This window comes from Microtus oregoni, unplaced genomic scaffold, assembly GCF_018167655.1.
Source record: "Microtus oregoni isolate MIOR12 unplaced genomic scaffold, Mior012 000006F_ref0000085, whole genome shotgun sequence".
In the NCBI taxonomy this organism is placed as follows: Eukaryota; Metazoa; Chordata; class Mammalia; order Rodentia; family Cricetidae; genus Microtus; species Microtus oregoni.
The window spans coordinates 28,876,267-28,902,786 of NW_024543065.1; the positions used below are offsets into that span (position 1 = coordinate 28,876,267).

The following is a 26,520-nucleotide window of genomic DNA, read 5'->3' on the forward strand; positions in this document are numbered from 1 at the left end:
AAAGACTGCTTGGGTCACACTAAGCATTCGTGAACTGGCAGCTCCAAATACCTAAGCTTCAGAACACTCAGGAAACTACCTATGCAGGTTAGGCAATCTTTATCTGCAAAATGGGTGCAGCGCAGCCCGCAGTTTTCAAGTAGCAACCATTACTTTGCAAACAAAATTACAATCAATCCCCTTTCCCTATTCTTTACGGCACTTGCTTCCACAAGGTTGACTTGGAGGAGAGGCTCAGAAGCAGAGAAAAGCGAGAGGGGTAGGAGAGTAAGAGGCCGGACAATCTCGCGCTGCTGGTAACAGCTGGGGTTCCAGTCGCACCCAGGACGATCGCTCGCGCCCACAGCACGCCTAGGAAGCCTTCGTCCGAAGCCCGCAGGCAGGCTCAGGGAATCTGGCGAAGGGTGCTGGGAAAGGGTACTGGGAAGCAGGCGGCGGGCCTCGGGGCGGGCCTATGGGGGCGAGGGGTGGGGCCCTATGGTTTGGAGGCGGGGCTACGGGCGGGGTCCGACAGAGTTTCTCTGCTGCGCGCGCCACGTCTCCCTCAGCGAGCTAGTGGAGGAACGGGCCGGGGAGGGACCAGCCACGCGGGGCGGGAACTAGCTCCTCTCGCGAGAGTTGGCGACGGCCGCGGCGGCGGCAGCGGCGTGTCCGTGAGAGCGGCGTGGGGGCGGGGAGGAGAGGCGGCGGCGACGGCGGTGGCGTCCGAGCTACGCCACACGGGGCCGGGGCGCCGGGAGCCGGAGAGCAGCGCGGGGTCGTGGTGGCGGCGGCGGCGGTGAGGGGAGCGCGGCGGAGGAGGCGGAGCCATGGCGGGCCAGCAGTTCCAGTACGATGACAGCGGGAACACCTTCTTCTACTTCCTCACCTCCTTCGTGGGGCTCATCGTGATCCCCGCCACCTACTACCTCTGGCCGCGAGACCAGAATGCGGGTGAGTCCCATCGGCGGTCCTGCTCGGGTGCTCTCCGGGCGGCCGCTCCTCTCCTGGCCGCGCCGTCCCGCCCGCAGGCGCTGCCCGGTGTCCCGGTGACGCCGCCCGCGCGGCCCGGCTTGAGGCCCCGCCGTGCGCGGGGCCCGAGCTCGCTGGCGATTTCCGGGGCCGCTCGCCCGCCTGCCCTCCTGCGTGGTCCTCGGGAGTTTGGCTCGGACCCGCTCCGCGTGGTTCTGGAAGTCCCTTGCCTTCTGCCTCTTTGTCTTCCCCGCCTCTGCCCGTGCTGGGTGTTCTTTCCGGAGCTAGCGGCTCGGGCTGGGGAGGATAGGGATGGGGGGGGGGGAGGGCGGGAGAAGAGTTGGCAGACGAGGAAACGCGGAGTGCGGGCACTACTCCTCGACCTCCGCTCCCGCCACCCTTCTTGCCTCTCATCCCGGTGTCGCGGCTGCAGCTGCTGTGACAGAGGTTTGGGGGCACCCCTGAGCTGGGTGGCATGTTTGGGACTTCCAAGTGAGCTCACCAGCCGCCCACCCCTGTCACTTCCTCCCGTTTGCTTTTTTCATTTGTTCACTCACGTCGTGGGGGTTGGAAGCGCTGCCGTTATTCCTTTTATCAAAGCCCAAATAGATTTCTCCCCGTTTGCTCTCCTTTTCTCTGTGGAGTTTCCTGTTGGCCACTGGAAAGTGCAAGTCGGAAGGCTTAAACTCGGTTCATTGATCGATCGGAGGAGGTAGTTGTGGGGTCGCTAGCCATCTGCTTTTAGTGCTTGAGCCTTTTCACATTTAACATCCGTGTCAGGACGCAAGCTAAAGTCACTTCTCGGAATGTTAGGTGTATTCTGAAAGTGAGGTTGGATTCTGTGTTTACTAAGACATATGGCACGGGATATTCTTAAAGCTGACGGCAGCAGCCGGGCGGTGGTGGCGCACGCCTTTAATCCCAGCACTCGGGAGGCAGAGGCAGGCGGATCTCTGTGAGTTCGAGACCAGCCTGGTCTACAAGAGCTAGTTCCAGGACAGGCTCCAAAACCACAGAGAAACCCTGTCTCGAAAAACCAAAAAAAAAAAAAAAAAAAAAAAAAAAAAAAAAAAAAAAAAAAAAGCTGACGGCAGCAACTGCCAACTCCTAATGGTTTTTTTTCTGGTGGTGGTAGCCCTAATTGGTAGGTTTTGGGTATAACAGCAGCACTGAGGGCAAGCTTTCTGTGTCTGCTAAGTTGCTTTTAGGTTGGGTGTGGTGATCTAGGTTGTGTACTGTACCTGGTTACCAGTGAAGCCCAGAACTTGTTACACTTTGATGAGGGAACCCAGTGCCCTATAAAATTATTTAGTTATGCAATGGAACTAAAGTAAATTTCGGATAAAGGGTAAGCAAGGATTATATCTCTGTTGTGTCTTTGACAGTAAGTTTGAGTATCCATTACATGCAACAGTATAACCAAAGTTACCCTGGTTTCTCATTCAGGGCTGGTTTATGAAATTGCATTTCGGACTCTTGTGTTCGGTGTTTCTAAGTGCATTGAGATAGTACGGCGTTTTGGATGGTGGTGTACATACATATTTTTGGTGTCCTAATACAGAAACGTTTTTTCTTGACTTGCACGCCCAAGCCATTCCTTGAGTATTTCAAGTTAAAGGGATCTATGCCCACCAGTGTGGTGGCTCACAAATACTGTCCCAGGCCTTGAGAGGTGGAGGCAAGGTGATTCAGAGTTCAAGGCTACTGGTACCTGCTACAGCGTGATTTCAGAGCCAGCCTGGCAACATGAGTCCTTGCAAGCTGGTAAAGGCCCTTCCTTGTCCCAAAGTCTGACAACTTGATTCTGGACCTGGGACAAAGGGAGGAAGGGAAAAACTGACTCTTGAGACTAGTCCTCTGACCTCCATAGGAGGGCTATAGGTACCCGCCCATACTGTGTAACTAAAAAAAAAAAAAAAGAAAAAGAAAAAAGAAACAAAACAAAGAGGAGGTATGCTTTCCAGTATTGTATCTTATGTTCACTTACCACCTACTTGTCTGTGATTGGTTGTGTAGAAGACAAAGGCGTTGACATAGTAGGTAGAATGGTTGAATATTATCAGGAGCTGCTCTGATTTCAGAAACTCCTCTCTGTGGAATTAAGACCTTTCATGTGTTTTTGAAAATTGAAAGTGTCAAGGCCAGCTAGTTCCAGAAAAGGCACCAAAGCTACAGAGAAGCCCTGTCTCCAAAACCCAAAAAACCAAAAAAATAAAAAAGAAAGAAAATTGAAAGTGATTTTTTAAAAAAAAATGATAATTTTGGGCTACAAAATTTGTTTGATAACATATCATACAATATGTACTGGTATCCCTTTCCTTAGGGGAGGGCCTTTGGAGAATGCTAGTAGTATCGATGAAAGGAATTAATTTTGACAGATAAATCTTGACCCTCCAGTATTAGTTTTAAAAATCTTTCAAGTATAGTGAGGAACTTGATATGGTGGTGGATGCCTTTAATCTCAAATATGTGGGAAGCACAGGCAGGCAGAACTCCTGACAGTTAAAGGTTACACAGTGAAGGACCCTGTCTTAAACCTAACCAAAAAAATGCAGTGAGGTAGAACTGTTAGTGTTGCCCTCAGTTTTCTGGAGAACCTGGAGGTTAGGTAAGTTTCCTGTAGGGCAGACACAGCATTAGAACACTGTTCCTTCAAAACCCTTTGTTTCCTTATTGTTAGATTAAAAAGATACATAAACTCTGTTGTAACTTTGTTTCTTCACACCTGGCGCTCTGCTTCCGGTTTGCCTTAGTAAATATACACCTGTTGATGTATTTGTTTGATCTTGCCCCAAATTCATTATGGGAATGAAGAAGGATGCTTCAGTGCTATTCTAATCATTAAGAGACTTGTTGGTTGTCACTTGCTTTTTCCTGGATTACTGTTACTTATATTGTTTCTTTAGAACTACAGTGTTAGTAAAATGATGCTTTCATTACTATGACCCCTCCCTCCAGTCCAGTTGCAAGGTCTTGAATATCAAAACTCTTGAATTACAGGCTCATCCAAAACCCCTGAAAAAGAAAATTTTCAAACATGTTCGTTACAAAATAAGTTGCTCATTTGTTGTTGTATGGTTTTGTGGTGTTATGCTTTTATAGATTTGCCTGATCATTAGAAAACAATCTTGTTTTCCTTTTGAAATATTAATTTCTTTGACTTTTAGTAATGTGTGTACGTGTTTTTTAAATTGCACTTTCATTTATTTTGTGTGTATGTTTGTAGGCAGAGGAAAACTTCTGGGAGTCAGTTTTCTCCTACCCTATGTATCTAAGGATTGAATGAAGATTGTCAGGGATGACTGCAAGCACCTTTACCTCCAGAAACCTCTCATCCTCCCTCTATGTTAATTGTTTGTGTGTGTGTATGTGTTCCAGACTAGTTCTCGATGTAGCTGTCCGGGAACTTACCCTGTAGATCAGGCTGGCCTTGAACTCCAAGATCATCTGCTTCTGCCTCCCAAGTGCTTGTACTGTCGTTGCTTGGCTCCATGTTAATTCTTTTTTTTTTTTTAATATTTATTTATTATGTATACAGTATTCTGTCTGTGTGTATGCCTGCAGGCCAGAAGAGGGCACCAGACCCCATTACAGATGATTGTGAGCCACCATGTGGTTGCTGGGAATTGAACTCAGGACCTTTGGAAGAGCAGGCAATGCTCTTAACCTCTGAGCCATCTCTCCAGCCACAGTTGTTTATGCTTGGCTTTCTTGGAATTACTGAGTTCTTGAGTATATTGTAAAATATATAAATTTCACAGATTGTGAAATTTAAGGTTTGGGAAAATAGAAATAGCTAGTCTTCGCCATATTTGGTATGCTAATTGACTTACTTTTTAAACATTATTAGTGGAATCTTTTTCCATGATTTTAGTCTTTTGTGTTGGGCTAAATATACTACGTAATTCATACCCCTTTTAGTAGTAAAAGGTCTTCTTGGCTGTTTGAAAATTGGCTAATAAAATGGATCTACATGAAAAAGTAATGACATGGACAGTTTAGATTTCCTTGTAATAGTGGTTCTTAGTAGAGGCTACAAGTAAAATTACTCAGAGCTTATACACACAGGTGTCCCTAGAAACTCATCTAATCAGTCTGAAGTGAGTGCTGCATGTTGCTATTTTATAACAAAAGGTCTAAATTGCAGGTAAGTTTGAGAGGGCTGCTTAGAGAACCTTATTGGAATGGCATTTGTTGACATTATCTTGGGTGGTAGTTTATTTGTTTTGGTATGTGCTTTTTGCTAAAAAGCAACCCCTTCCAAACTAACCAACCAACCAAACAAACAAAAAAACAGAACAGAAAACCAGAAATTAGAACCAGAGAGTTGGCACAGTGGGTAAAAGCACTTTCTCGATAAACCTGAACACCTGTGTTTGATCCTGGACCTTGATTCTGAGAGAATCAAGACTTATCCTTTAACCTCCCACACAGACATTGGCATGCATACACACCACCACCACCATTAAAAAAAAGTGTTGTAGCCTTTTTGATTTAGAATTACTTCTAAAACAGCACTTAATAAAGTTCTGGAAGTCGAAATTAATTTTTCAAGACAACTCAAATTTTGTTTTTGATTTATGTGTATGAGTGTTTTACCTACATGTCTGTAGGTATACCATATGAGTGTCTAGTGCCTGAGGGATCAGAAGATGGCATCAGATTCCTTGGACGTCAAGATCTAGAGTTATGTATGGCTGTGAGGCACCACAGAACTTAGGTTCTCTGTGAGAACAGCAAACACTCCCTTAACTTCGGAGCCGTTCTTCCATTCCATTATTCCCAAAGACAACTTTAAATGAAGTTCATAACCAGTTTATTGTGGTTACCATTATGCTGTGATTGGAGTCTTCAGTATTTTAGACATTCTCAAGATTCTGAAATAGTTACAGTTACCTCAGCCACTTCCTATCTTTGTTTTTTTCATAAATACTGTACTGTTACTTTGTGCGCACTGTCCTCTTTGTTCTTTCTGGTTTAGGTTTTTTTAAAAATTAAATAATTAAATAAATTTCTTTTGGCATCCCAATTGCTGTTATCAAAGGCATGTGCCACCACCCATGCCCAGCCTATTTATTTATTTTTTTAAAAAATGTATTTTGTTATTTTTTTTAATGGTGTGTATGTTTGTGTGTATGTGTGTGTGTATGTTGTTGGGGAGGGTAGTATGTATATGTGAATGTGAGTTAGTTCCTGTGGAGTCCAGAAGGTTCAGAAGGTTTCAGATTCCCCTAGAGCAGGATTTACCAGGTAGTGGCGAGTTGGCCGGTCTGGGTGATGGGAACCAAACAGAGGTCCTCTGGAAGAGCGCATGTACTCTTCACTGCTGTGCCATCTTTCCAGCCCCAGTGTTTGTTGAGTTTTTGATTCCTTGACCCTTTTCAAAACTGCCTGATTTTGAAATCTGGATTGGCAGATTCCCGTACTTTTAGTAGGCAGGTGATGTGTTTTAGCATGGTCATCTGTAAAATAGAGACATAGAAGTCTCTTTTTACAGAATTAGAGTGGAGATTAAACTGGACTTTATGTTAAGCGTTTAGAATGTGTCTGAAATGCAGTGTACTATTAACGCACATTGTTTGATTTGCTACTTAGCTCCTCAGGTTTCTGTTTTTATTTGAAGAGTTTAGTTGAAATGTTTTAAAAATTAATTTTATTTGCTTGTATTCTCTCAAGTAGTATTTAAGTCAATCACTCATATTTGAGGATATGAGTAGGTATCTGTTTTTGTCATTTAGCACTGTAGTAGGAAAGTCCTACTTTAAAAAGTTTTAAGCTCTAGTCTAGTCTCTGTTTTAGTTTACTCTGGACTCCAAGCTTTATTTCTAGGGATGAAAATAATAACTTGCCATAAGGAATCAAGAAGTGTCATGAGGCTGGCTTGTGGTGCCCATATGCCTTTGGGAGGCTGTGGCAAGAGATTGTAAATTGCAGGTCATTCTGGACTACTTAGTGAGACTTATCTCAAAAACAGAAAACTCCAAACCAACCAGGCCTCCTAAGAATGGTTTTTAGAAAGAAAAAAGGTACATGTAAAATTCCTGTAGAACTACAATAGAAATTTCTACATTTGGTAAATAATGTTTTCAGTTCTTCTAGATGATATTTTTTTTTTCCCTAGCCTCTGTGTTTTTTTTTTTTTTTTCCCCTTAAGCTGCAAATACCCAGTGCAGAAAAGCACAAAGGGGGCCAGAGAAATGGCTTTGCTAGTACCGGCTGCCAAGCCTGAATGCTTGGATTCCATATTTGGATCCCAAATGATAGCAGGAGAACTGACTCCTGTAAGTTATCCACATATGCACCATGGTGTGTACACACACACACACACACACACACACACACACACACACACCAATAAAAATTTTAAAAGGGACAGTTCTTGCAGAAGATTCCAGTTCAGTTTCTAGCATCTATAAACCACACCTAACTAGCTCCAGAGGATCCAACACCCTCTTCTGGCCTCAGTGTGTACCTGCATAAATGAAAAAATGAATGAGGACATGACCCTCATCCATATGGCGGAGGAGAAGGTTTATTGTAGACATAGGGGAGAGCTTAATCACAGACACCTGGAAGGGTCCAGACTGAACCCAACCAGGGGTGGAAGTAGTGAGAGAGAAAGAGAAGAGAGGAGGGGGCTTAAGAGAGGTGCCTTGGACCAAGTGGCAAAGAGAGTGCATTAGCCAAAATGGCTGGGTTATGTAGGAATCAGAGAAGCTGGGGGGACGGGCAGCCCAGCATTGGGCTGGAGAGTTTAGGATAGGGGGTAGGGTATGCCTGCCAGGATGGCTCTGTAACAGGTACTGGTGATGCTGAGAGAGGCTGGAGGACATTATCCAATTTGCTATGTTAATAGACACCTCAGTTAGCCATTGGTTAAGTTTGAGACCTAACACTGTATATATTTCCCCCCATAACAAAATATTTCTTTAAAAACTGAAAAACATGAAGGAATGAACAGAAGTTGATTTTTTTCTCTTATAGGTAATGATTTTGTTTTATTTAAACTAAATCCTCCCATTGAACATTATTCTTGCTATGCCCCATATATTTTGGTATATCATGTTTTTATTTTCATTCTTCTTTCAATTGTTCTGGGTTCTTTGATTTGTTGAGTTGATGTTCACACGTCTATAAATTTTACTTCTTTGTAATTTTACTTGCCATTGATTTTTAATGTCATCCCATGTAGTCAGAGGAAAGACAATGTGATAATTTGTGGTCTAACCGATGGCCATCCCATAAAATCTCTGTACTGGAAGACATCTGGATGTTTCTGATGTTGGGGTAGTGTTTTGTGTATGACTGGGAGAACTGGTTGGTAGTTGGTTTTTACATTGGGTCCTCTATTTGTATATACAGTAGGCTACTCCAGAAACACCAGAAGAGTAACTTGCTCTAGGGGATTGTAGTAGTGCCTAAGGCCAAAATTGACAAATTAATCACAGTTTAATTTGAAGCCATCCTTCAAAAGATGTAAGCCTTCAAAACAGTTGTATAAGACAGATTCTGCTAGTGTGGTTGTTGTCTAGGTGTGGAAGACATATTCTCCATGCTTCTTTTTTCTTCTTGAATTTTTTGTGAAGGTAATTTTAGAATGTCTTACTTGGGGCAGTCCTCACTTGCCCCTCTAGGCGGACTTAAGGAACTACAGCATTTTTCATCTCAGTTGTTTATTAGCTTTAAGGCGATGTGTGCATAATGCTCTTTAAATATACTTGGAGGAAATTTAAATATCTTGATGACAAAGCTGAGACCTCAAATAGGTATTCAACTTGCCTCAAGTCATCAGGTTTAAGATTGGATGTTGAACCCAAATTAGCTAAAGCTTCTTTTTTAGCTGCTGCTTTGTACTCCTTTCTGTAATTAAGTAAATATTGCACAGTATTATAATATCAAAACAGCAACTGGAAGGTGATGAAGGAGAGCAGGAATAGTTTTATTTTGGGGCTTGTGTATTTAATGCAGAGAAGGTGATTTAAGATGCTTCTTGAAAAGAAGAAAGGTGTTGACAGAGGTTTTCTGTCCTTCCTGGTCCCACAGCTGTTCAATTCCAGAGAAACACACAGAGGTCTACATTAATCATAAACTGGTTGGCCTATTAGCTCAGGCTTCTTATTAACTCCTACTTCCTACATTAGCCCATAATTGTCTGTGTCAGCCATGTGGCTTGGTTCCTTTTATCTACGAGGCATTCTCATCTTCCTTCCTCTTGTGTCTGAGTGACATCTGCAGACTGACCTTTCCTTTTCCCAGAATTCTGCTGTTCTGGTTGCCCTGCCTCTACTTCCTGCCTGGCTACTGGCCAATCAGTATTTTATTAAAATACAACTAACAAATCTTGATGGTACAAGGCCATTGTCCCACAACACTTCCGTCCCCCTCCCCACTTTCAGGACAAGAACTCTGAATCTAATCTCCTTTGTTTAGCTTTTTTTCTGGACCATTATCCATAACAACTTGTAACCAACACTCTAAACAAAGACAAGCATCCACAATCCATTTTTTGGGGAATGTGGGCATAATTTTCCAGGATACTTCCTGCTGATTGGGGGCACTGATCTTCTTATGGGGTGTAATTATTCAGCCACAGATAAGGCTGCACTTCTGGGTTCTAAAGGCAAGCATGTGCACATGGGCCCTCGGGTGAAATGCCTGAATGTTAAAGGGCCCCCGTGTGACCCTCGTGCACGCATGCATGGTTACATCCATGTATGGCTCAGCTAAACCTTTGTGTGCATGCGTGAGTCTCACATCATCTGCATCATCAGCATGTGACATAGTCACGGCAACCCCCTGTGTGCATGTGCTAGGCAGTTTTTAAAAGCTGGATGTGCCATCCCTGTATGCACCCCCTCTAATAAACTCCTAAGTGGGTTTGTGTGTGTTCTGTTTCCTTCTCTCACACCAGGTAATTTCATGGGGACCTAAAGAAAATTAAGAATTATGGTCAAGTCCTGACTGGAATAGTCTGTGAGGCCTGATCATCTCAGCCAGTAGTCTTGAGGTTGTTGTGGATGTAGAACTCAGAAATCTGGGCCATCTGTTCCTATTGGAGATTTTTAAGGCCTCTTCCTTGATCAAACCTGATTTTTCTTAACCGAGAATGAATTCATACCCTCTCATTTCCTGTGGAAACAAAAGCAAAACCTCTTCTCCAAAGTAACATATCTTTTGACTTAAATTTTGAAGTCAAGGCATTTTCAAAATATATATGTTGGATTAATCCAGCAGCATTTATAATCAAATGTCTTTTTAGCAGCTTTTGCTTTTTCTGAAGCCACCAAACAATTTAAAGACAACACAATAACATACAGTATCCAGATTCTCTGTGTATTTTTCATCTTTATGTGGCTTTATTTTACCCTCTATTTCTTTTATTTTTATTTTTAATTTTTGGCTTTTGACACAGGGTTTCTCTGTGTATCTTTGGCTGTCCTTGAACACACAGACGTCCACCTGCCTCTGCCTCCCAAGTGTTGGTATTAAAGGTGTGTGCCACCACACCTTGAAATCGCAGAGGTCTGCATGCCTGTGCCTTGCAAATGCCACCACACTCAACTAATCTCTTTCTTTCTTTTATATTTTAAGAACTTTATCCTTTTTCTTTTCTCTCCCAAGCCCACATTTAATCTTAAATGCACTGTAAACCATTTAGAGGTTTTCTTATCTGATTCTATCTTTACTATATCTCTCTTTTTCTGACTACTTGAGTCTTTAATTTGCTAAGTGATATGCCTAGGATTAAAGTCCTGGCTTTGATGGCTGGGTCCACCCCCATCTATTAGCTTTCTGAGAGTCTAGCCTCATGGTGGAGGTACTGGCCAGAGCCATGTTTATTGCAGCAATTCTATGGCGTTTCAACATCCCTGCCACCACCAAGAAGCACACTGTTGGCTATTCATAAAACCCTTTAAGTGTTTTGTGGTTGGGGGGGCCTCTTGAAAGAGCTGCAAGGTTTTTGCAGCTAAAGCTGAGTCAGGAAGCCTCTCTTAAATGAGATGTGCTTGTCTCTAGCAAACAGAGCCCATCTGAGAAAATGCTGCTACTAAGAAGCTGTGCTTAACTCTGTTCTTTTGTGTCTAGAATTACTTCCCAAGCTCTCTCAGGTTTTATGTGGATGTAGTTGTCCACATTGGATGGCATTTGTTGACCGAGGTTTCTGTAAGTATGGGAACACTGCAAAAAAGCATGTAAGTAAATGGCAGATTTGAAATTTGATTGGCTCAGGCCAAGCGAACCATTTTGAGAAGCTTATTTTTTGTCCTATTACTAACCTAGGAAACAACAGAGCAATGACATCTGGCTGGTTTTGCTTTCTTGTATGTAGTGGAGAATAGTTTAGAAGTTGGGAAAGGGGCTGGAGAGATGGCTCAGCGGTTAAGAACATTGCCTGCTCTTCCTTTAGTCTAGAAAGACATAGGAGGAGAATTCAGGGCTTGCTAGATAAGATTTAAAAAAGTGTGTGGTTGGGGCTGGAGAGATGGCTCAGAGGTTAAGAGCATTGCCTGCTCTTCCAAAGGTCCTGAGTTCAATTCCCAGCAACCACATGGTGGCTCACAACCATCTGTAATGAGGTCTGGTGCCCTCTTCTGGCCTTCAGGCATACACGCAGAAAGAATATTGCATACATAATAAATAAATTAAAATAAAAAGTTGGGAAACTATATGGAACTGAGAGTCTATCTTAACTCATTTCATTGAGATGTTAGACTATAGAAGTGTGACTAGATTAAAAAAAATTTTGAGATAGCTTGGGCAGTTTATTTCTTATATGTTTATTTCCCTTTTCATTGACTTCTGGTCTATTGGAAGTTATTTGATGATCAGCCCAGTTAGTTTGTGAAGTGCGTATAGTGAAAAGGATTGGAATGAACGTTTTTTAAAAAAAGTCTGTGGGTATTTTACTTGTTATGTCTATGTACCTAATGGTTGTGTCTGGTGCTTCTGGAAGTCAGAAGAGGGCATTGGATTCCCTGGAACTAGAACTACAAATTGTTGTGAGCCACCATTTTTAATTTTTTTTTTAATTAGAAAAGAACTGGTTGATACTAGGTTTGTGTTTAAAGCAATTGTGAACTGCTGTGTGTGGGTGCTGGAATTGGAACCCAGGTTTTGGTAAAAGGAGCGCACATGTTCCTAACTGGAGCCATCTCTCTAGTCTCTCAAAGCATTGTATTTTGTGAATGTATATACTTAAATTGGGCATATAATCTTTTTAAGACTTTATATCTTGACGGGATATTAGAGATAGAAGAACGTGTGATTGTTTAGGAAAAAAATTCTGTGTATTTTATTTTGATTGAAGGGGTTCAGTATCAGGTATGTAGTCTAATACACAGAGGAAACCACCTGGGTGAAGGAATTAGGGTACATTCAGGCTTTATAGATGTGACAAGCATTGGATTAGTAAGATGTAAAATTATTTTTGTTTAAAGGTTAGTTTACATACACACTTTATCTTGGGAGAACCTGAAAAGTTAAAGATTAGTTAATTTACTCCAATTAAAAAGTTTTAAGATTATGTGTATATGTGTGTGTTTTTGCGTGTATATGAAGGGGTTTTAGGAAGCCAGATGAGGGCGTTTTCTTGGAGCTGAAGTTATAGGTGGTTTTGCACTGCCCAACATAGGTGCTCCAGGGGCGCTCCTGTTTCCCTTTCTCTTTATTATTGAGAGATTTTTATTATGTATCCCTGGTTGGTCTGGAACTCAAGAGACCCACTAGCTTCTGCCACCTGAGTGCTGGGATTAAACCTATGTATCACCAAGCAAGACTGTTTTCCCAGATACTTGTTCCCTAAGTCATACATTTTGTTCACTCACAAAGAAAGTTGTTGTTCATGCATGTGCACACGCGCGCGCGCACACACACACACACGAGAGAGAGAGAGAGAGAGAGAGAGAGAGAGAGAGCGCGCGCGAGCGAGCATGTCTAGCCTTCAGACTTTAAAAATTTCCTGTATTTAGCTGGATGGTGATGGTGGAGGAGATCTTATTGGTTCAAAACAGAAACACGTGGCTTGAAAGTTGTGGTGGTGGTGGTACACACCTTTAAATCCAGTATCAGGAGGCAGAAACAGGTGGATCTCTGAGCTTGAGACCAGCCTAGTGTATTGAGCAAGTTCCCAGACAGCCAGAGCTACACAGAGAAACTCTGTCCCAAACAAGCAAGCAGGTAAGCAAGCAAGCAAACACAAACACCACCACAATTTCCTAGGTCTAGTGATGGCTCACAACGCTTTTATGATCTGAATTTGATTCCTGAACCCATATGCTAGAAGGTGAGAACTGAATTCTGCAGGTTGCCTTGGCTTCACATGCATGTTCATGTACAACTCCCTTCCATAAATAAAAGTGTAAACAAAACAAAAAATCCCAGAAGACAAAAAAGCCATTTCCCATCATTACCAGACTCTTTATGTATAAGAAATGTTATGCCATTTCTGCCAAGGCCACATTGTTTACTTGAAAATTCTTGTTAGTACTCTTGAAAGAAAATATTCCTTACTGTTTGGAATTGTCATGGATGAAGAAATTTTCTCATACAGATTCTAAATCTTTTCAACCTTTGATTTTTTTTTTTGGTAGTTCTGTCTAGTAGTTGTTGATTGAGTATTCATTGGCTGACATTAGTAGTAGGTACAGAAAACAATAAAATGATGATTGCAATATGCATAGTCTTGTTTGGGTAACTTGCATGGGGTGTGGGAGGATTAGAATTAGATGCTTGAATTGTTATGCTCAGAGCACTCTAAAGAGTATAAGGGGACTGGAAACAAGCGCTGTGCACGTTAGCTGGATAAAGTATTTGCATCTACTTGTGGTAATAGTGGCATGCTAAAAGTTAGAAAAGTTTTAAATACTTAAATTTGCTTTTCAGATTGATTTTTGTGTTTATGTGTATTGCCTGCATGTATGTATACACACTATGTGTGTGCTTGATACCCAGGGAGGGCAGAAGAGAGCCTTGCATCTCTTGGAACTAGAGTTAGAGCTGCTATTATCTCTCTACTTTCTTGGTAATGCCCTTTACTTAATAAAACCAAAACCAAAAAGTTTAAATTTTGTTGAAGTCCAATTAATTTCCTTTTGTTCATTTATATTATTGGGAACATACCTAAGATTCTATTGACAATTTCAAGGTTATACAAGTTTAATCATTTTTTTTACTAAGAAAGTTAATGGTTTTAACTCTAAACTTTTGAATGGTTTGGAACTCATTTTTGATTCAAAGTCAGATGAAAAATGAATTTCAAGTTTTTCTGTCATCACTCACCTGCATTGTGTCTGTGGACTTCCCTGTGACCCTAATTCTGAACATGACCCTGTGTAGTGATGCAGACTGCCTGAAATACCGCAATTCATACTCAACTCTTGTAAATACTGTGTTCTTCACTGTACCTGCAAGTTTTGTGCTTTTATAGGTGCATAATGATTTAGTTGTGGAAAACAAAGACTTTCTTACGGTCATTGCTCAGAATGTTAAGTACAAAATTAGTATATCTTTGGATTGTATTGTTAAAATGTTTTTTAAAGATTTATTTTTATATTTATATATATGAATGCTTATCCGCATATGTGTATATGCATTTGTGCCTGTGGAGGCCAGAAGCGCATCAGATCCTGTGGAACTGGGAATCTGGAGTTTTGGATGTGCATGTTGGAAACTGAATCTCGGTTCTCTGGAAGAGTAGCAAGTTCTCTTTCCTGATAAGCCATCTCTCCAGCCGATAAAATTTATTTTATTTTATTTTTTTGTATATGTTTGTGTGCCTCTACGAGGCCAAAAGAGGGTGTCTGATCTTCTAGAGCTGGAGTTAAATGTAGTTATGGGCAGCCTGGTGTGGGTGCATGGTTGAGCAGGAAGGGAAGCAGGACTCTTAACTACTGAGCCATCTTTTCTGCTCCTAGGATGTTTGAATTTTAAAATCACATTTGGTGAGTTGACTTGAATTTCATTTGAAAAAAATAATCATTAAAATTTATTTTAGAATTAGAACAGAATTTCCAATAATTTCTAAAATGTCCTTAAATATACTTATATATTTTGTAGTATGTATTTATGCTAAGTGTAGTTATCAGCCTTGATGATTATAATAATTCAGGATTTCAAGTAACATTGAGAATGCTATATGTCCTGTACTACTAAATTTTCAGCCAAGACTAAAAATAAATAAGCAAAGCCATCTCATTAGTATGCAGATTGCTTTCTTTTAAAAGAAATGGTAAAAATAATATGTATACTAAGAATTATTTTCAGTTTTATGATTTATCAATAAATGTTTGACTGGTGTACCTATTTTATACACATATATCCAGTGTTGTGTAAACATTTCTCTGTAAAAGGCTCATGGGTTGCCTCAGTGCCTTGTGAACCCCATTCTTTTCCTAGTTGGAGCTATACTACTCTCTTCTTGAGTACTCTTTCTCTCCCTTCACCTTACTGTTTGCTTGACCTGCAGTACTTTTCTTCTGGGTAGCCACATTGCCTTCGCCTTTGTCCCCATTCTCTTTGCTCATATGTCATCTTCACAGTGAGTTCACTTTGTCACCCCATGTTCCTCTGCGATATTTACTTGTTTATCCTCCCTCCCTCCCTCCCTCCCTCCCTCCCTCCCTCCTTCTCCCTCCTTCTTTCTGTCTTTCTGTCTCTGTCTCTCTGTCCTGTCTGTCTGTTCTGTCTTTCTTTTTCTTTTGTTTATTTGAGGCAGGGTTTCTCCATGTAGTCCTGACTGTCCTGAACTTGCTTTGTAGACAAGGTCTACCTGCCTCTGCTTCCTGAATGCTGGGATTAAAGGTATGTGCCACCACTGCCCAACTAATGTTATTTCTTTACTCTACTACACTATATAGTGTAAGAAGAGGAGGGTTTTGGGTCTTATGTATCCCAGGAGGACCCCTAACTTTTCCAAGTAGTGGAGGATGACTTTGAACTTCTTATTCTGCTTCTTCCTTCCACTGATCTTCTTGTATGCATCTCAGAAATGCTGTTATAGATACACTATTGTGCCAGCTTTATATAGTTTAGAACTTAGGGCCTGTTAGATGCTGTTCAATCATTCTACCAACTGTACTACATGTCTGGACCAAGAGTTGTTGTTGTCTTTGGTGTATCTCCAGTGTCCCGAAGGATCTTGGTACATAGTAGATCTTATTTCTAAGCATTGTTGTATAAAAGAGTTTATAATTTTCTGTGCACATTTATATAATACTTAATATACTCCAGGCAGATGTAAAGAGGAAAGATATTTATTAATGGGTAAGATAGATTTTCAGCCTTCAACAGCCTTGAGCGTAGAGAAGTCAAAATTAACTTTAATATTGGTTACTTAAGAGTAGTGATTCCTGTCAGTCTGTGATGGTACATACCTTTAATATCAGCATTTCGGAGGCAGAGACAGGTGAATTTCAGTGAGGCTAGCCTAGCCAAAATACATGTTCTGGGCAGCCAGAGTTACATGGTGAGACCCTATCTCCAAATAAATAAATTACATTAAATTAAAATAATGGTTGTTCCAGGGTTGGAAAGATGGTTCTCTAGTTCAGTATGGTTGGTGCTTTTGCTCAAGTTGGGTTCCTAACACCATATCTAGCAGCTCACAGTCACAGCCACTTGTATTCAGTGCCCAACGGATTGACGTCCTCTCCTGACTTCATGGGAGAGGGCTCATGTGCTCATGTACATATCTACACACAAACACACTTAATTAAAAATAGTTTTTTAAAAAATGGTGCTTCATGCTTGCTAGTGGACTTTTAATAAGAGGATTCATGGTATTACCAACTACACATGGAAAATATAAAAATTGTGTCTGTCCCGAACATGAATATATTTTGTTATTATTTCTTCAGTGTTTTTATACAATACTACATTTTTTTCCCTAGTATTTTTGTGTCAGGGTCTTATGTGGCCTAGGCTAAATATTTTGGTGGCAGAAAGTCAAACAGTGTAGCACTGACTGATGAGAGCTCCATGGTAGATGTCTGAGTGTGTAATGGAGGAAGGATCCCATCCTGGAACTAGAAGCCAGAGTGACATAGTACCATCTCTTCCTAGAGTGTAAGGGTCTCCTAACAGGCTCCTGCTTCTTAGATTTCATATCACTTTCCGGGATTGCTGCCCTGGAGATCAAGCTTCTGATTCTCCTTCCAAATTTAATTTATTAGCTTGCCTTCCTTTACTCTTCAGCATAAAAATTTTTCACTGTTTTATTTTTAGTACATTTTTGGGGGGTGAAAAAACTTTGCTTCACTTGACTTTATTGGAGATTACATCTAATGAGTTTTTAATTATTTTTTGTCCTAAATTTTATTTTAGAATTCATACAAAACATTCCAGACCAATGTGTCTTTTCTTCTCCTCCCTTTAGTCTTGGTTAATCTGGAAGTAACACAGATAATAGTTCTTTTTGTTACTGGCAACCGTGAGCAACCAGTCTCAGAGATTGCTCTTCAACCCCCCCCCCCCCAAAGTTTCTCTGTAACAGCTCTGGCTGTCCTGGAACAGGCTTTGTAGACATGCTGGCCTGAAACTCACAGATCTGCCTGCCTCTGTCTTCTCAGTGCTGGGATTAAAGGCGTGCGTCACTACAGCCTGGCCTTCAAATATATTTGGTGCAATATTTCATATACCTTTTGGAGAAAGGCACCTCAGAAGTGACAGTGAACTTGCTCTTGCTCTATTGGATGGTCTCAACCCTCCCAAAATTCCCAACTTTCCTGTTCACTGTCATGTTCTTCTGGAGGAATTGTTTTAGGTTGGCAGCACCCATGGTTCTATCTTCTACAGTGTGCTAAGTCAAGGTGAACTTCACAACCTTTCTTTGCCCCCTTTACACCAAAAACTTTTTTCACAGGCACATGGTGGCAGAGGAAACAGAAAGGATTTTATTCTTTTTTATATTATTATTATCCCTGCTATGTGAGAAAGGATTTTATTCTTAAATATTTTGATTTCTTCATATTAATTTTTCACTTTGGAGGTACAGTTAGGGTAGGTATAGGAGAGTTCATGAGAAGAGGGGCACAGGCATGTTTTAGTTCTTTGAGAATTGTCTGAATAATCTAGGTATTCCTTTATTAGAGGGAGGCAGTATAATAAAAGGGTTAAATTTTCAGGCTTGTGAATCTTAACTTTTGTAAAAGTCCCATCTCTGTTTCATAGTAGTTATTTGATGTTCTTTAGGAAAGAGCTGTAACTTGGGGCAAGTTATTTAGTTTCGGTGAGCCTCAGTACTTTTTTTTTTTTAAATAATAGTTACAGCAGTATATATCTACATGCTCAATGTTATTTATTTCATTGAAAGTTCTAAATGAAATAATTCATATACTAAATACTGTTGGACCCTAGAGTCCAATCACCAAGGAGGTGTCGCCCCATCCCTCATACCACAGCTGATGTAAAAGCATGACAGGGTCTTTCAGCATTAGAGGCCAGAAAGACCCCGAATAGCTGGTACAGGCTACTTTTAAAGGAAAAAAAACACAGAAGCAAGGGGGGTGTCTGGGGATTGTTCTTTAACTATTATGATTGGCTTATTCAAAAGGGCTATTACCTATAATTGGCTGGAGAGTGGTTGCCAGATCAGATGAGGTAAGAGGGAAACATCTGAGGGTCGCTTTGCCCCTTTCCTGGGGCCTGAGTCAAAACATCAGTAACTGAGTCAACAACTAAGGGTTATCTTGCCCCTATTCAGGGAGATGGAAAGTTCCCAACATCTCAGTACATAGGTCCTTCGTTCCCAGCGGGGAGGGGAGCACTACTGCGGAGACTGAGAGGGCTCAGAATTGTCCTCAGAATTGTCTTAAAGTTTTACAATACTAAATACCTATCATCTACTATGCTTGTAACATAATATAGGGGTGAACAGTATAGACCTTATCCTTGTAATGACGGTTACTTCCTGGGAGTTTTGGGAATGAGTAATTGGCATACTACATGTAAACCATCAAAAAACCACATAATAAGTGCTGTGTTAGTTCACAGAAGGCCTTCCTCAGAACATTCTCAACAACTGAGAGCTGAATGACAAAAGGAGCCTAGTCATTTTATGTTCTGTGTTGGCTGGAGAAAGGCCTATTTTAGGCTGAGGTAACAATTGTGTGTGAGCTATTGTGTATGTAAACTATTGAGACTGAAAAGTGTTTGACATGTTCTCAGAACAAAGGAGATTAATGTGACAGAGATGTGGCCAATGAGAAAAATTGTCTGGGCTGCCGAATCAGAGCTGGTCTCCTACTCAGATGTGTCTCCAAGAAGCTTGGATTTCATTGTAGGAGCAATAGAGAACTACTGAAGAGTTTCAGGTAGTGAAGTGATAGAAGATCTGGCTTGCTATTTTTATTTAAAAATATTAAAATATTTATTTACTTTTATATATTGTTAGTGTATACCACATATATGTGGGTGACTTTGGAGGCTAGAAGAGGGCTTTGGATTTCCTAGAGCTGGAGTTGTAGGTGGCTGTGACCTGCCTGACATAAGTGCTAGGAAACAAACTTAGGTGCTTTTTATAAGAGCAGTACTCATAGCCACCGACCCATCTGTCCGGCCTGGTTTTCTCCTTCTCTCTCTTACCTTCTTTCTTTCTTTCTTTCTTCCTTTTTTTTTTTTTTTTTTTTTAAATTTTTTGAGACAGGCTTTTTCTGTGTAGCCTTGGTTGGATGGCTGTCCTGGAACTAGCTCTATAGACCAGGCTGGCCTTGAACTCAGAGATCTGCCTGCTTCTGCCTCCTGAGTATTGAGATTAAAAGTGTGGACACCACCATCCAGCTTCTATTTCTTAGTAAGATAAAAAAAAAAGGAGTTTTGATCAGCTTAATTGTCCTTTCATGGGTAGTCATATTTTCTTAAAATGTCTACTTTATAAAGTTAGTTGTTTATTTAAAACCACATACTGTAAAGTGTATTACATTAATGTACAGTTTTATTCCCATACATTTCAAGAAGCAAAGTTTCTTTTTTTTTTTTTTTTAGATTTATTTTGTGTTTTGCTCGTATGCATGCATATGCACCTTGTGCATGTCTGGTGCTAATGGAGATCAGAAGAGGGTGTTTGATCCTCTGGTACTGGAGTTATGGCTGGCTGTGAGCCACTATTTGTATGCTGGAACTGAACCTTGGCCCTCTGCAAGAGCAGCACGTGCTCTTAAACTGCTTAGCCATCTCTTGCCCCTCAAGAAATAATTTTCAAGTTCTCTGTGTATTCAGCGTTACTGTCAGCAAAAGTTGTTTTTTTGTTGTTTAGTTGGTTGTTTTGTTTTTTTAATTTGTATTATGTGTATAGGTGTATATTGCTGGCATGTATGTCTGTGCACTAGATGCATGCCTAATTCTGGCCGAGATCAGAAGAAACCATTGGATACTGTGGAATTGGTAAAACAGATGGTTGCTAGTTGCTGTATGAGTGCTAGGAATTGAACTGGATCTTCTAGAAGACCAGTCAGTGCTGCTTTCAATCCATGAATCATTTCTCCAGTCCCAGTCTTTTTTGCTTTGTTTTTAAAATAAGGGTCTTTCTATATTGTCTAGGTTGGCCACAAACTCCTATGTTTAAGTGATCATTGTATCTCAGTCTCCTGGTTAGTTGGGGGTCTAGGCAAATAACTCAGTGTCTGATTCATCAGAGCTATTTTGAGTTACCTAACAGTTTTTTAGAATATATAGTCAGGCATATTGGCACATTACTGTAATCCCAGCATTTGGTAGGTAGAGACAGGACAGTCAGGAGTTTTAGGCCAGTTTTTAGGCCAAGACCCTCTCTTAAAAGGAGAAAACTATTTTGTGTGTATTAGGTATAGTACTTTTGGATTTGAATACAATCCTGAAAAATTTCCTTCAAATGGTAAATATAACATTATAATACATTAAGTATATGCTTTTGATCCCTATACTATAGCCACACATATTTTTTAACAAAGACTTACTAAAGAAGATTTATTTTAAAAAGATTTATTTGTGTGTTGTGTGTAGGTACATATGTGTATGGGTGCCCACAGGGAAAGGTATTAGATCTCCAAGAACTGGAATTATAGGTCGTTGTGAGCACCCTGATCTCATCCTCTGTCAGAACTTAGCAAGTGCTCTTAACTGATGAGCTATCTATCCAGCCCCAGTCATGGTATTTTAAAAATAATTTTTACAGAATTTGCTTACAGTGCCAACCAATACTTAGAGATGAGAATATACCCCTAGGGATAATTATGTAATTGCAAGACCCTCAGAGAGGACCTTTTCCTCCAATGAAGTCCCCAGAACCAGGACACTCCGAGTCCAGACCACAGGATGCAATTAGCAAGAGGTTTATTGAGTAAACACAGGTACCTGCGGGCAACAAAGCCTTTCGGAGGACTTGTGCACTTGCCAACTGGAGAGCGGGCTTTTTATAGGGAAGAGCAAAAAGCAAGTTTACAGAAGCAAAAGCGTGGTTATCGGAATGAGGCGGGGGTTGGGGGGGGGGTGGGCACGACTGTTCCTATCTCATAGGTATCCTGTTTTGCAGTCAACCTGCTTTGTTGATGTCCTATCTTATTGACATCCTGCCTTGCAGTCTTCCTGTCTCATAGACATCCTGCTCTCAAGCACGTGGGATGTTCTTACGAGAGCAGGCTGGCTGCTGATCCGGAGAATTTTTTTTTAAAGCAAACAGGATGTTCCCCCGGGAGCATGCTAGCTGCGGGTTTTGAGGAGGGGGTCTGTAGGGTCTTTCATAATGTCTGTTTAGATGACATACAAAGCATGGCAAACATTAACTAGGATTAGTCTGGGTTTTCTTGAGGCCTTTTCTTGTTACTGTTTGCTTTTTAAATGTTTTAAAATAAGATTTTTTATCTGAAGGACATTTTTAGAGGATTGGAAAGAGATGATTATTATTTCTTAAATTGGGTTTTAAACCCAACCTTTCTTCAATTTTCAAGCCTTATCATTCCTCTTTAATTTGATGAGCTCTTTATGAGAGGAGGGGATGAAATTGGAGGAAATTTGATCTCCCAGGTAACATTTAACAGTGTCTGGATTGGTCATCATAGTTGTCTTCTTCCTCCTCCTTCTTCTCTCTCTTTTTTTTTTTTTTTGCCTCCTTTTTATTTTATATGTGTGGGTGCTTTGCCTGTATGTATGTCAATGCACCATTTACATGCAGTACCTGGGGAGGCCAAAAGGGGATGTCTGGTTTCCTGGAACTGGAGTTACTGGTGGTTGTAAGCTGTCATGTGCTTGCTGGAACTAGACACAGGCTGTCTGCAAGAGCAGTAAGTGCTTTTAGCTACTAGCTATCTCTCCAGCTCCATGGGGAGCGTCTAATTGTTTTCCACCAGGCAGTTGCTTTTGGCACCTAGCTGTTAATATCATTATAATAAACAGGCTAGCAATTGAAAACAAAGAATTGACTTCAAGATATCAGTAAGGCTGAGGTTAAAAACAACAGCAAAAACCTACTCTGTAGTACTTGTTTTATACTTGTAGTATAAAAGGAAAAGAAAATTAAGGTAGATGAGTATATTGCATAAATAACGTGCTGATGTTCAGTCAGTTACTAGGCTAACTCTTGGTTTATTTAAACTGCTTGCTTTGTATTGGTTTGCACTTCTTTTGTCAAAGCTTCCTGGGCATTAGGTATCTTTCTGGTGGTGGGGTAGTTTCACACTGCTCTTATGAGTTGTGCTCTGTTGAGCAGTTATCCCCTGTGCTCCCTTCTCTATTGTCAGTATTTGCATAGGTGGATTAACCCAAATCTGCATTCCTATATAGAGTAACCTGATTGTGTACTGGGTGGTGAGGATGATGAGCAGGTATTAGTGATTATTCTCTCGCTTCCACATACAAATGGTTCTAAATCAGCCAGGACAAAAGACAAACCTCCAAGTTAAGAATGTAATGGGGAAAAAAAAATCAAAATTAAAAAAGATATAAAAGAACTTTTAGCTTCTGTTATTCTATTCTGTGGTTAGGATGACTAGATCATTTTTATTTGTGATTATTTCATTCTTTTCCTCTTTTCTGGTATCCTAAAAAAATACTCCACTATTGTAAAAACAAAAAACAAAACTTGCTTGTCTGTTATATTGGTTACTTTTCTGTTGCTGTGATAAAACACCATGTCCAAGGTAATTTATAGAAAGGTTTTATTTGGCTTATGTTTCCTGGGGGATCAGAGTCTGTTTGGTGGGGAAGCATGAGAACAAGCAGCAGGCCTTAGAGCAGTAGGCTGAGGGCTTAAATCTTGAATCCCAAGTAGGAAGCAGAGAGAGTGAACTCAGTGACATGATTTAAATTCTCAAAGCCGATCTCCTGTGACATTATCTCCTCCAAACAAGGCTGTATCTCCCAAACCTCTCCAAACAGTGCCACCACTTGGGGACCAAGTATTAAAATATCTGAGCTTACGGGGACATTCTCATTCAAATAACCAGGCCTATTTTTTAAAAATTGATTTAAAAAAACTGTAGACAGTAAGTAGATATGGCCTGAGTGAGGTGATACAGTGTCAGCGAGATGTAGAGAGACCTCAGGTAACTAGAAAATGGTATTCTCAAACTTCTTGGAATGCTGAATATAATATTTAATTCTTAATACTATTTTCTGAATTCAAGATTTAGGAAATGCTTCAAGAATTACTTTTAGAAAAAAGTAGCACGTCTTTTTTCTTTTAAGTAGATTGTAATGAAATAAATTGCATGTCTCATTTTATAAGATTAGTAATTTACAGACATTGTGTTCTAAAATTTATTGGTTGTTTTTGTAGTCTTTAGACTATCAAAGTATGTACTGATATGCTTATTTTAACTGAAAAATTAAGTCAGAGCTTTTTGACAGTTTTATTTAGGTGATGTTTTTTGCCAGTTAGATTATAACAATATTTTTTCTATATATTTTTTAATTTTAGAAACTTTATTATGAAAACCTTGGAAACAAATAAAAACATCACACACCAAAATTAAGTAGATCAAAAGTTTATATAACATAGTGAACTTCTGTAGTTGGAATAGGCATTTGGAATGTGGAGCTTTACATTTTACACTTTCAATATCAATGTACTTTTTTATTTATGTACTTTTCTGCCACCAAACCCAGAAAATCCAGGACAGAATTAGAACTAGAAAAACAAGTAGCTTTATATCTTCTGTCATAACTTGTATCCATAAGTGGAAAATGTGCTTTCTTTTCTATAAATGGATACTTTCTTTAAAATCCACGACTTAGGCTCTGGAGGAATGGCTTAGAGGTTAAGTACACTTACTTTAACTCTTGTAGAGGTTCAGAACCACCTGTAACTAATTCCGGGGATCCAGTAACCTCTTCTTGTCTCTGTCGGCTCCCAAATGCATGTACACACAGACAATCAGGAGCCATGCACACACACATACATTAAAACAGAATCAAAATTATGTCATAAGTTAATGGTATTGCTAATTACTCTCCGAAACTATTAATTCTAAATAGAAGTTGGTAAATGAACTTATTTCAGCGTGTATCATTAAACTGTACAATGGTTTGGATAGAGGACTCAGCAGTTAGGAGCATTGCTCTTGCAGAGATCTCAGGTTTGAATCCCAGCCCTTACAGGATAGCTCACAACCATCCATAACTCCAGTTTCAGAGACTCTGATGTTTTCTTCTGACCTCTACAGGTACCGGGCACACACGTAGTACATAGACACACATAAAAGCCAAGTACTTATATACAAAAAATGTTTTAAAAAAACTACAAGGATAGATTTCTTTGACTTCAGATCACCATGGCAATTTGGAATGTGCTCTATGTATATTTAATTGTGCTGCAAATTTAAATATCATGATAATATGCAGTTATTGATTGACTTACATATTCTTTCAAGAGGCCAAGATACTATTTTTAAGGTTGGAGAGTATGGCTTGTAAGGAAGGTATAGGTACATATTTTCAAGGCCGCAGGCTGTGTATGTTCTTCTAGCCAGGGACATTTTTCCTTTGATTAGATCTAGTTGTCTGGTTCATAGCCTTAAGCATTATTATTATAAAATCTTATAAAGGGTTTTCCAGTTTTATACTTGAAATAGGAGTCTGTTGAAGCTTAATTTAATGAGAAGCAGATTAAAATTTTACAGTAGTATTTTTTTTTAAGTTCATAATTTAACCACGAAAATCATAAGATTTGACATTACTATCTTACTGTCAGACCTCATTCGGGTTTTGTCACTTGTCTCAGTGATGTCCTTTGTAGCAAAAATTTAAGTTCAGAACTATACATCATATTTAGTTGACATGTTTCTTTAGTCTCCTTTTTAGTTTAGAATAGTTCTTCATCTTCCCCTGACTTTAAATATTATAGGCCAATTATTTAATAGAATGAACTTTAATTTGGGTTGTCTGGTATGTTTTCATGATTAGATTCAGATTTTATATCTGATAAGTCTGTTCTTTTCATTGCATTTTATCAGGTGGTATATCCTTTGCTCTTTTACTGACATTATTCACTGGTCACTTAAAGCGTTGTCTGTCAGGTTTTCCGTATTAATTTTTAAAGCGTTGTCTGTCAGGTTTTCCGTATTAATTTTTTGTTGCCGTTGTAACAAATCATTACATAGATTTATTTTCGTAGAGTTTTGGATGATAGAAGTATAAATGGGTTTTACTAGACAGTAATGATGTTGCTAGGGCTTTTTCCTTCTGGACACCTTGAAGTAGAACTCACTGAGCTGACCTGAGCAGAAGTTTCCAGCTTCTAGAGACAGTCTATATTCTTTGACTTGTGGCCCCTTATTCATCTTCAAAGGAGCATCAGTCTAACCTTTGATCCCAATATGTTATCACTTCCTGTCTTAGCTCTCTTATCTCTCTCTCTCTCTGAGAAGCACTCCTTGATTATATTGGACCTACTAGGCTATAGGCTAACCTCCCCATTTCAAGATCCTTAATTTACTTATTTGAAAGTTTGTTTGACATTTAAGATGGTTCCTTGCATGAGGATGTGGCCATCCTGGGAGACTTGCTTCCGCATTGGAAAGTCATTCTTTTCTTCTGTGATAATTAATATTTTTCAGAAAGGTACAAGGATTTCTGGTTTCTGGGCTCTGAGATGTCTGACTCCTATTATTTAGAAGCCAAAATCTGTATAGCATGCTCACTGCTATTGGGATTTCGCTGTCTTACTTAGTACACAGAGGTAGGGAATATGTAGGAATTTGTAGGGAAAACAGTGCCCATACTCTATTTATTTATTTAGTTTTTTTTTTTTTTCCGAGACAGGGTTTCTCTGTGGCTTTGGAGCCTGTCCCGGAACTAGCTCTTGTAGACCAGGCTGGCCTCGAACTCACAGAGATCTCCCTGCCTCTGCCTCCCGAGTGCTGGGATTAAAGGCGTGCACCACCACCGCCTGGCTGTTTGTTTAGTTTTTTGAAGCAGGGTTTCTTTGTGTAGTCTTGGCCGGCCTGGAACTAGTTTAGCTCTGTCAACCAGGCTGGCCTTGAACTCACAGAGATCCACCTGCCTCTGCCTCTCGGGTGCCGGAATTAAAGGCGTGTACCACCACACCCAGGTTTTTATTTTTATATTAATTCATATTGTTGCTTTCACTTCACTTCCAGACTA

The 26,520-nt window shown here is 40.2% G+C and overlaps 1 protein-coding gene across 2 annotated transcripts in view; it reads left to right on the forward strand.

Moving 5' to 3' along the window:
• The first annotated feature begins 672 nt into the window (after positions 1-672).
• The window catches only part of Sec63 (SEC63 homolog, protein translocation regulator), an 81,109-nt gene continuing 55,261 nt past the window's right edge, over positions 673-26,520 (forward strand). For both annotated transcript variants that reach the window (XM_041653456.1, XM_041653457.1), the window contains exon 1: positions 673-933. In XM_041653456.1, coding sequence (XP_041509390.1) covers positions 810-933 — 124 coding nt within the window. In that variant the 5' untranslated portion in view covers positions 673-809. The remainder of the gene's footprint in view (positions 934-26,520) is intronic.